The sequence below is a fragment of the Leguminivora glycinivorella genome, chromosome 9, assembly GCF_023078275.1.
Source record: "Leguminivora glycinivorella isolate SPB_JAAS2020 chromosome 9, LegGlyc_1.1, whole genome shotgun sequence".
Taxonomy (NCBI): Eukaryota; Metazoa; Arthropoda; class Insecta; order Lepidoptera; family Tortricidae; genus Leguminivora; species Leguminivora glycinivorella.
In genome coordinates this window covers 16,791,248-16,803,529 of record NC_062979.1, presented here as the reverse complement: position 1 = coordinate 16,803,529, position 12,282 = coordinate 16,791,248, and the positions used below count along the sequence as shown (strand labels likewise).

At 38.3% G+C, this 12,282-nt stretch overlaps 1 protein-coding gene across 1 annotated transcript in view; it reads left to right on the top strand.

Annotated features, from left to right (window-relative positions):
* Positions 1 to 2,997: 2,997 nt before the first annotated feature.
* The window catches only part of LOC125229868 (octopamine receptor-like), a 77,956-nt gene continuing 68,671 nt past the window's right edge, over positions 2,998 to 12,282 (top strand). The window contains exons 1-2 of the mRNA XM_048134806.1: positions 2,998 to 3,087; positions 4,994 to 6,231. Of these exons, the coding sequence (XP_047990763.1) occupies positions 5,083 to 6,231 (1,149 nt within the window). The 5' untranslated portion in view covers positions 2,998 to 3,087; positions 4,994 to 5,082. The remainder of the gene's footprint in view (positions 3,088 to 4,993; positions 6,232 to 12,282) is intronic.

The following is a 12,282-nucleotide window of genomic DNA, read 5'->3' as shown; positions in this document are numbered from 1 at the left end:
ATGATTGTCGTGTCGTCAGCAAAAAGGATGCATTCATGCTTCGTTGCATCAGGTAGATTGTTGATGTAAACAAGAAATAGAAGAGGGCCCAGAATACTCCCTTGTGGGACGCCATAAGAATTCAACTTGTACTCTGATTTGAAAGACGTAAGTTCATTATTTTCTACTCTTTCTATCTGTGTGCATTGTATTCTGTCAGTCAAATAGCTTCTAAGCCATGAGTGGGCAAGACCGCGAATTCCAGTATTTTCCAGCTTTAGTAGCAGCTTACGGTGACAAACAGTATCAAAGGCCTTTGTCATATCAAGCAGCAATACTCCCACAGGAATACCTCTGTCAATGCATTCGGTAATCTTATTGTTTAATTGAAAATTTGCCAGTGTTGTAGACTTATTCTTTCTGAAACCATACTGCTCTTGTTTTAATATATTGTTCTTGTTCAAAAAATTTTCTATTCGGTTATACATGGTCTTTTCAAAGATTTTTGAAATTACGGGGATAAGTGTTATAGGCCTATAATTACTTACTTCTAATTTGTCACCCTTTTTAAAAATTGGCTTGATTATAGATTTCTTCAACGAAGTTGGAAATATACCTTGCTCAAAAGACTCTTCCCATGACATAGTTGCATATTAGGTAGGTAGGTACGACATTGGATACCTTGTTTCTCGTTCTCGCTGGTTACAGCCACAGATAATACAATACACCGATAACCCACTATCACCTGCAATAGTTATTAAATTTGTTTTTCAAGTTGTTGTTCAACCGCTCGTGCTAATATTAATAGCCGAGCAAGCGGATTCCAATATTGAACCATGAGCGTAGCGAGTGATTCAGAATGTGGAATCTTGTGTTGCGAGGGTTTCATTTCAAAGAATTCAAGGCTTTGCGCCCTACACAAAAATGTTCACCTCACCAACAAGGGGAAAATACTAACTGTGAAACCCCAAAATACATCAAATTCGTCAATTTATATTTATGATTCAAAACACTCAATTAGACGTCCAATTCTACAAATAGAAAATTTTGGCTCTATCACAGTCCCTATATTATATATGATATTATACCCTTTACGCACTCAATACCTAAGTATAGTTACCTAACGAACGAACCCTTTGACGCAACCAAGCCACATGACCTGTCGGAAACCCTTTGATAAAAAAATTTATTCCTAGAAATTCAAAGTAACAAAGCGTTTACGGTCTGATTAGTGCCGGATTTCCGCTTAGACCCACAAGACCCGAGCGTAATAGGGGCCCCAGTGAAATAATTATTTGACGACGGAAAATGGTAACTACCGCTACCCAAAATGCCGTTCCCATAAGAGTACCTAGTACCTACACCAAAATTGTCATGCCAAGGGGCCAGCATACATTGGGGTCATGGGCTTTTAAAAACCCGGCCATGGCTTTAATGGGCTAAGATAAGCTTTTTCCTCGAAGATATAAATTCGAGTAAAAGCATAATAGTACATTGTGCAACAAGGGGAGGAAGTTGAATATTACTAACGAGCACAGAACACCCCACTAGAAGCCAAATGCAAGCGATATTGTTCGAGACGCAAATCACCAATCCTTGCGGGGTGAAGCGGGCGCGCACGGTGCTGCCATTGGTCGTTTCAAATAATGGCGCGCCTTTATGATTAGCAGTAGGGATGGGAATGGGACATGTCTATTATAGACAATGGTACCGGTACCAGTACTGTGGTGAATTTGTTTTGCAAAAAATTATAATATTATAATTAAATTATAATAAGGCCTAGTTACCCTTCGGGTTGGAAGGTCAGATGGCAGTCGCTTTCATAAAACTAGTGCCTACGCCAAATCTTGGTAGTAGTTTCCAAAGCGGACCCCAGGCTCCCATGAGCCGTGGCGAATGCCGATGCCGGGATAACGCAAGGAGGATGATAATTGTGATAGCATCTCAATAAAAATCATTCTAGTAACTAATAACTAAACTGTGCATTTTTACTTACGTTTACTAAGTTAAATAACCAACTAAATATTCTAAACTAATCAATGAACTAAATACCACTACAGACTCTACAGATTCTAGATAATTATTCACTATTACAAATCTGCTTTCTTTTATATTTCATAAAATGGTAGCACATGGTACGAACGGCAGTACGAAGTTCCCGCAACAGACATAAACTAACATGGCCCCATGCCTAGTCGTTTACGTGAAAGGGATAGCATATCACATTGTTAACTCGGTAAAGAGGGATGGACGCGCCTCGGCGCCGCTCAGCACAACCATATTGACCAGTATAAATGAACTCCGCGGACAATAAACAATATTCAACAAAATAATTAATTTGACTTAACTGTGGAATGTTGTTCCATCTTTTTTACATGTAGAAGTGTTAGAAGACTTGCCACACCACTTTATGCTGTAAGAGACCATTGTTTGCAACCAAAATTGATTATTTAAGATTTTTTCCCGAGCGGACACGGACACTGTTAGCGGGTCGTATACTTGGGCGCTACTGATCGGTGTCGCACGCGTTCAAACTTTTATAAACCTGATTTGTCGTATGCTTGGTGACCGCGAGTCGCCCTGTAAGGGCCATCTTGTTGTATTGATCTGTGCTAACGAGAGTAAGTTAAATCGCGACGGCTTGCCGGAGCGATTTAAAGACTCGAGTTAGTAATATTCATACTCCCCGAGTTACACACAATGGTTTTCATCACACTCGCAATGTAAAAAATATGTAAATAGATGTAAAAAGTTAAGTACGGCACAAGAAATTTCATTATTCCCTTGGGAGAACGATTTTTCTATAACTCACGCCCCGCCTGCGTGCAATAACACATTTAAAGTGCGGGTGTGATGAAAAATAATAAGAGTTGCGTATCTACTGTAGCGTAAAATCCTCGCTAGATTAGGCAGATACCTTGTTTCGCTATATAGTGACTAGGCTTGGCTAAATATAGCCTAAGGGTTGCACGGACGGAGTCTTTGCTAAATGTTTCCGCAGTCCGCGGCAAAAGCTCGGAAAGAGTGAATCTTCCGTCTGCCTGTTTTGTGTAATTCCGTACATGGACACTGAAACCTTAAAACAAAATGGAAAATGTGTTTCTGCAGGTACGTTTTCCTGACCTCGTTTTTAATAAGCTGTCTCTGTCTCCCGTGAGCGGTTAGAATTTTTAATTTAATTATTTAAATGGCGAAAAATAAGGCGTTTGCATATAAAGTTTTATCGTTATATTGTACGTAATACTCGGATTATCTAGTGTCTTGGTAAGAATTAATTATTTATCCACCAATAATTATGTACTTATAAGTTTTAACAAAGTTTTAGTTCAAACTTCTTTTAGGTGGTTTCTGGGTAGTTGTTATAAAACTTTTGATAGTACAGAATAAATATCTGTGTATAACCATAGGTATAACTAATTAATACCAACGCTATGAAGCTTATTTATTTAGTCGTATGGCAAAGAGCAGAAACATTCATAGGTTAAAATTAAGTCCAATCAGCCATTTATTGGTCTCGTCGCTAAGGGTGATCAGGTCTTCTGGAGGTAGGTCCATTGGCATAGCGCGCTATGAAGCTTTAGGCCACGGGATTCGAACCTTGGGAAATTAATTGAATTGAAAACGGGAAAGCTCTGTTGTTTGTTGATTATTATCGTCTGAATCATTTGAAGTAGGTAACATACAAATGAACAAAAGGACTACCATTCAATGGGGTAAATAGGGACGAAACATAAAATATAATTTACCTGACAAATGCAAGTACAATAGTAATGTTAATTCTGATAACATATTTCTGCAGTATTTTACAAATAATAGCCGGAAAATCTCATTTAAAGTTACGTCCTTATTCAACCTAATTTAAAGGAAGTTTGACGGTACCTGTCCCATACAAAGTACCTACACAATTACACATACAATAAAACTTGATGAACAGGACACGTAGACTTTTGACCCAGGACTCGGAGACCAGATCCCATATTTTTCCCATACGTCTCCCGACTCCCTCTATACAACGACACATCGACCGTGAAAATCGGTTTAGCCGTTCTCGAGATATAGGGAGAGGTTAGAAATGTATCGGGTTGCAGCTATATATAATATTAAGGTTGTTCAGCAGTAAGTTAAGAGGCTAATTGATTTGGGTGTAACGGTAGCGAACTGATTTATTTTATTGTCGGGGCAACGAATAGGTAGGTATTGTATTTGTGTTACGCGTTGAACGCCATGGGAGGAGGGACAGTTTGTTCGAATACGACAGTCAATATTTACACTAGATAACAACGTTTTGTAAATCCGTCACAGTAAATAAATGGTATTATTTTAGGGACCCGTTACTCAAAGGGAAAGAATGGGCCTCTAATAGTTATTTGTTATACAAGGGGGCAAAGTTGTATTTTAACGCCGAGTGTACAATTGAAAAACGAGCAAGTGAAAGGATTCTATAGTTGAACCACGAGCGAAGCGAGTGGTTCGAGAATAGAATCCTGAACTTGCGAGTTTTTTAACACACGAGAAGTAAAATACATTTGCACCCGAGTGTAACACAAAACTTTTCCCCTCACTATAGCAAGGAAACAACAACGCAAAAAATGCGTTTATCACTGCTTCCAGTAGTTCCACAGGTGGTAAATCATCTTTATTACTAGATTCACCTGCTTTTATCAATTTTAAAGCAGTTAATTTCACTTTATTCAAGGTCAAATTACTTTACCCACTAGTGGATAAAACGCGTTTTTACCCGCTGGTATTAAAGGACAAAACACGTGTTTCCGAGCTAGTGAGGGGAAAATTGTTTTTGTTCATCAGTTTGTAGCAAATTGTATGGAGTACGAGTTGTAATTATCCGTTTAATTATTATAAGGTTCGGGTTTCTCTTGTTTGTCTAACGCGTATACGTGTACGTATAGGCCTATTTATTTGTTTGTATCAAAAATCCGCACAGCTGGTTTCCTGCCACTTGAAGTTAATGTGTGTCTAAGTAAATATAAGCAATCAATCTTAATTCTTGTTTCAGATTACGCCCTCGGACGAATAACGAATATTCTAAATTGGAAAGGTTGTTAATAACGAGCTTTCCAAGTAATTAAAAGAACATTAATTACAATGAATAACGGAATGATTGCCTTTCAATATTTCGTTTATAACATTTCCGGCGACCCCTTGGATGATAATTTCACATTCATCTTCAACTCGAGTTTCTTCGAACAGACTGTTTGCGAAACAACTCAAACTTTCCTTTTCAATACTAGTTTGGGAATTGAAACTGCTGTCGGAGAATGGGAAGCGTTAACTACTATCGTCGTATTGTCCGCCGTTATTCTAGGAACCATCTTCGGAAACATTTTAGTTATACTGGGTGTCTTTACCCACAAACCGCTACGGATAGTGCCAAACTTTTTCATAGTGTCGTTAGCTGTAGCAGATTTGGGCGTAGCGGTGTTGGTGATGCCCTTAAACGTCGCGTATTCGACTCTAGGCCGCTGGCTTTGGGGCAAACACTTGTGCAAGATGTGGCTGACTTGTGATATCATGAGCTGCACCTCATCCATACTAAACTTATGTGCCATAGCACTAGATCGATACTGGGCGATCACGGACCCAATAAATTATGCGAACAAAAGGACATTGAGAAGAGTGCTGTTACAAATTGCCGGAGTTTGGTTGTTGTCGCTTGTTATTAGTTCACCACCCCTGCTCGGATGGAACGATTGGCCAGAGGAATTCACAAAAGACACTCCCTGTCAATTAACATCAGAGCCCGGCTACGTAATCTATTCGGCACTTGGCTCATTTTTCATTCCACTAGTAATAATGACCATGGTGTATATACAAATATATATTGCTGCAAAACAGAGATTTAGAAGGCGCACATTGGCCACAAGAATATACAAAAAACGACCAGTAGTACACGTACAAAATAAAGAGGACAGTCAAGAAAATAAAGAGGACTCTGACAACGATTCTGACAGTGGAGAAAGTGTTAATAAAAATCAGAGGAAAGCCTTCAATGACATTAAAAGAAACTTTTTTGTGCCGCTGCTTTTGCTTCATGATCCGGTTGCCAGGCAAAAACTTGAAGCCGAGATAAACGACGGGCAACCAAAATTGTCGCCTGGTAGTTGCGGAAGTGTAAAGAAGAGTTCATCGTTTAAACACACAAATCAGAAAAAGAGAAAGCAGGAAAAGCCGTTACTAGCGAGCGTCAGTAACAGCGGCGACGTGGTCCACCAGTTTATTGAACAGAAACTTAATGTGTGTATTAAGAGCGTTATAACATTTCGGCGTCGGGCGAAATTAGGTATTTTACCCGCCGCGCGAGCCCAATATGCCGACCCTTTCTAGCACGTCTTATCACTCGCTCGCACTACAATAATGGACAAAACAATCTTGATCCTTTCTATGGAATTTTGATAACAACCACAATCTACTATCTCGATATAAACTTTTGGTTTCTAATAAACATTATTTTGTACGAAAATACGAGAATATAGCGCGAAATAATATCAATTATGTTAAAATTTATTTAAAAAATTAAAGTAATAATTATAAAAGTAGATCCCATCCCAAATATTTGCTTTTGTTATATGATAAGTATTAGAGTAAAGTATAATTATATTAATATGATGATAAAATAAGACAAATACAATTCTAATTACTTCAAGGTGGTGCTCAGGGTCTGATGATGGAGCCAGATGGTGGTCACCAATACCAATGAACAATATGACTATACAACTTCGTGGTTTACATGTCATTCTAGCATTTTCACTTTCACATTTCAAGTGCATATACCACGAGTATAGGTTTTCGGGTGTGCTGATTTAAAAATTAATGACCGATTTGGAATCTGACATTGCTGACTGTCACTTTGACACAAAAGTCGTCATGGGTGTCGTAAAATAGGTTTTAGGGGGTGCTGATTCCAAAATTAATGGCCAATGTGGAATCTGACATTGCTGACTGTCACTTTGACACAAAAGTCGTCATGGGTGTCGTCAAATAGGTTTGCGGGGGTGCTGATTCCAAAATTAATGAACAATGTGGAATCTGACATTGCTGACTGTCACTTTGACACAAAAGTCGTCATGGGTGTCGTAAAATAGGTTTTAGGGGTGCTGATTCCAAAATTAATGACCAATGTGGAATCTGACATTGCTGACTGTCACTTTGACACAAAAGTCGTCATGGGTGTCGTCAAATAGGTTTGCGGGGGTGCTGATTCCAAAATTAATGAACAATGTGGAATCTGACATTGCTGACTGTCACTTTGACACAAAAAGTCGTCATGGGTGTCGTAAAATTGGTTTTAGGGGTGCTGATTCCAAAATTAATGACCAATGTGGAATCTAACATTGCTGACTGCCACTTTGACACAAAAGTCATCATGGGTGTCGTAAAATAGGTTTTAGGGGTGCTGATTCCAAAAATAATGACTAATGTGGAATCTAACATTGCTGACTGTCACTTTGACACAAAAGTCGTCATGGGTGTCGTCAAATAGGTTTCCGGAGGTGCTGATTTGAAAATTAATGACCGATTTGGAATCTTGACATTGCTGACTGTCACTTTGACACAAAAGTCGTCATGGGTGTCTTCAAAAAGGTTTCCGGGGGTGCTGATTCCAAAATTAACGACTATTTTGGAATCTCACAGTGCTAATTGTAATTTTGACACAAAAGGAATCATGGGTGTAGTCAAATAGTTTTTAGGGGGCACTGATTCCAAAATTAATGAAATGATTTAAAAAGTAATGACCGATTTGGAACCTGACATTGCACAGTACCCCTGGAAAGGAAACCTATTTGACGACACCCATAACGACTTTTATGTCAAAGTGACAGTCAGCAATGTCAGATTCCAAATTGATCATTAATATTGAGATCAGTACCCATGAAAACCTATTTGAAGACACCCATGATCACTTTTGTGTCAAAGTGACAGTCAACAGTGTCAGATTCCAAATTGGTCATTAGTTTTCAAACACCTCCGGATACCTATTTGACGACACCCATGACGACTTTTGTGTCAAAGTGACAGTCAGCAATGTCAGATTCCAAATTGGTCACTAATTTTGGAATCAGCACCCCTAAAACCTATTTTACGACACCCATGACGACTTTTGTGTCAAAGTGACAGTCAGCAATGTCAGATTGAACATTGGTCATTAATTTTGGAATCAGCACCCCCTAAAACCTATTTTACGACACCCATGACGACTTTTGTGTCAGAGTGACAGTCAGCAATGTCAGATTGAACATTGGTCATTAATTTTGGAATCAGCACCCCTAAAACCTATTTTACGACACCCATGACGACTTTTGTGTCAGAGTGACAGTCAGCAATGTCAGATTGAACATTGGTCATTAATTTTGGAATCAGCACCCCCTAAAACCTATTTTACGACACCCATGACGACTTTTGTGTCAAAGTGACAGTCAGCAATGTCAGATTCCACATTGGTCATTAATTTTGGAATCAGCACCCCCTAAAACCTATTTTACGACACCCATGACGACTTTTGTGTCAAAGTGACAGTCAGCAATGTCAGATTCCAAATTGGTCATTAATTTTGGAATCAGCACCCCTAAAACCTATTTTACGACACCCATGACGACTTTTGTGTCAGAGTGACAGTCAGCAATGTCAGATTGAACATTAGTCATTAATTTTGGAATCAGCACCTCCTAAAACCTATTTTACGACACCCATGACGACTTTTGTGTCAAAGTGACAGTCAGCAATGTCAGATTCCACATTGGTCATTAATTTTGGAATCAGCACCCCTAAAACCTATTTTACGACACCCATGACGACTTTTGTGTCAAAGTGACAGTCAGCAATGTCAGATTCCACATTGGTCATTAATTTTGGAATCAGCACCCCCTAAAACCTATTTTACGACACCCATGACGACTTTTGTGTCAAAGTGACAGTCAGCAATGTCAGATTCCAAATTGGTCATTAATTTTGGAATCAGCACCCCCTAAAACCTATTTTACGACACCCATGACGACTTTTGTGTCAGAGTGACAGTCAGCAATGTCAGATTGAACATTAGTCATTAATTTTGGAATCAGCACCTCCTAAAACCTATTTTACGACACCCATGACGACTTTTGTGTCAAAGTGACAGTCAGCAATGTCAGATTCCACATTGGTCATTAATTTTGGAATCAGCACCCCCTAAAACCTATTTTACGACACCCATGACGACTTTTGTGTCAAAGTGACAGTCAGCAATGTCAGATTCCAAATTGGTCATTCATTTTGGAATCAGCACCCCTAAAACCTATTTTACGACACCCATGACGACTTTTGTGTCAGAGTGACAGTCAGCAATGTCAGATTGAACATTAGTCATTAATTTTGGAATCAGCACCTCCTAAAACCTATTTTACGACACCCATGACGACTTTTGTGTCAAAGTGACAGTCAGCAATCTGAGGTACTACATATTCGTAATCTGAAAGTAATCAAGTCAATAATTTCAGTTATTTTGAATCGACTATGATTCCGAATTATTGGTAATAGTAATGATTGTATAGATGATTAGTGATTCCTTTACATGTAATGGTAATTTACCGTTTCACTTGATTACATTACAAGTAATCTGACACCCAGTAGTGTCAGATTACAAAGTAAAATCAAGTAATCGTGTAATCCGGAATCGATTACGATTTCCCCATCTCTGGGTTTAGTTATATGGTTCATTGGTACTGGTGACCACCATCTGGCTCCATCATCAGACCCTGAGTACCACCTCTTGTCAAAGGTCTTGTTGAGACGAACCCAACGAGCCTAAACACGAAGTCGTTTACTTACATGGTTCACTGGTACTGGTGACCACCTTCTGGCTCCATCATCAGATCCCGAGTACCATCTTGATGTGTCTTATCATCTTGACCGTATTGTAATTTTCACATTTTTATCATCACAACGTTGTAATACTTTAACATTTAAACATAACAAAGTATTACAAAAGCAAATATTTACGGATCTAGGATCAAATTCGTTGGTCGCTGTTTACACACACACAATGCGAGGATAGCCCGTGTAGAAACAAGGCGTCCGACCCACACAACAATAAATATTCTCGACGTTTGCGATGAAAACTCGGAGACCAAAGCGACATACGTCTTACCTCCTCGAGCTCCGGCGCGGCACTGAAATCGCAGGCGTCCGTCGCCGGTAAAATAGCGACAGGAAGGCTAGTTTTCAAAAAATTGGCAAAAAATCATGATAAAATATTATAACGACAAATGGATAACAGCAGTTTAAGCACATTGTGCAGATTATTTATATACTAAAATAACTTCGATAACATGTAGATTTTCGGAGAAATGATCACTTGTTTCGATGTATTTTCAAGACAAAATTGAGTTCGTTTTACTTTCAATTTCTCAATTTCAAAGGATTAAATGATAAATATTGTTTAATGGGCCTTAAGTACAAGATATTTGGAACTTAAATTTACCTCATTTATGAGAGTGATCTTATCAAATTGTACATAATAAGAGCTCCGAATTCTGTGCTTCACGCGGTTTTTCCTAAACGAGCATCAGAAAAACAATCATTACTAATTGAAAAAGCTTTTTTTTTCATATGTTTTTTATTTAACCGACAGTTAATAAGATGTTCTAACTGAAACAAGTACTTTCACTGTCTTTTAGTATGAGTAAAGTGTACAATTTTGTCGATAAATATTGTGCATTTTACAATATATCGCCTTTTTTGTCATAGCGCTCTTAAATAATCAAGAATATATCTTTAATATCCCTTGATTCCTCGCCAGCCCACTGTGAGCATCATTCTCGAAGGTATTAATAAAATTATGTAAGTATTACCGTTTACATGGAATTCTGTAAATGTCGATCTGTTCAGAGTAATTATTATTTATTATCTGTAGATATTAAGGAGTCATGCATCATCGAATATGATTAACAAACAGAAATATTTCATCTATATTTTTTTATGTTTGAACTTTGTTTTTAATTAGATAATAACATAAAAAATGGTACCCAAATCACAGAGGTTAAAAGATTATATTATAATATCTCACTCGGAAACTAAGCGAACTTTTCAAAACTTCTCTCACATGCAAGCTTAGTTTTCCATAGGTTTGTTTTTCCGAGAGTATAAAGTGCACTCAAACGGTGCATTCGCCTAATTGTGGCTAAACAAAACTCTTAAGAAGCGGGGTCGAGAGTCACGAGAGCGTCGAGAGGCTCGCCTTGTTAGTATAGCTGGCCCGGTGCCCTGGTTTGTTACTATTATTTACGTGCGAGCCTCGGTGACTAGTGTCTAACTAGTCAAATTTTTCAGTAAATATGGTGTTATTTTGTAATTGCCTATGTTGAAACTTGTACCTATGTCAAAACTTCAAACTGTCGAAAATTTTTTTACTAAAACCGAACTGAATTTAGGACACCGACCGTGATTGATTGCCGAATGAATATCGATATGGTATCGATGTCATAAACATTTTTTATATAACTCGTGCTTCGTTAGCACTAAACAATATTGATGTTTAATAATAACCTACCGAAATATATTTATGGTTCCATTTGGTTAGTTGCCTACGGTAAAATTCTCAAACTTCTTGCCCTTAATATACGATAGGTATATCGGAAAATTTATTCTTTAATCATAAAATTTTGTACCGCAATTCTATTTGACTGAGTGAATGTTTTAATTTAATGAGCTGGGAGTTGGAACTCACCGCAGTATACTTGTAGAAACTGTTTTATTGGTTTTCCTTTAACTTTAAGAAAGGTTCTTTATCTCATTGTACCAAGGATACTGGCGACATTTCCTCGCTGTATCGCAATGCTGATACGTTGTGCGAGGAAGTCGCCAGCTCTTCGGTCACCATGCAGTTACCTCAACCAGACGCTTCGCGATTTCTGTGAACAACTTGTTCGCGCTGGGACCCCATGGACCTAGACTACCTAGAGTTTCTACGCCAAAAGGTACAAAAATGTGCCAAGACTTTTGTATTAAATTAATTACGTTTCAAAATCTCGGCACTTTCTGCGGCTGCGCCCGCTTTACAATTACTTTTACTGAAAAGTAATATTCTCATAGGAACTTCATGAAATGTTGATTATTTGCATATATCGTGTTTGGTCTTAAACTTTTTGACGGTAGTGTAATTAATGAGCAAAACGACGTGTCGAATGTAACGGAAATTTAAAAAACCGGCCAAGAGCGTGTCGGGCCACGCTCAGTGTAGGGTTCCGTAGTTTTCCGTATTTTTCTCAAAAACTACTGAACCTATCAAGTTCAAAACAATTTTCCTAGAAAGTC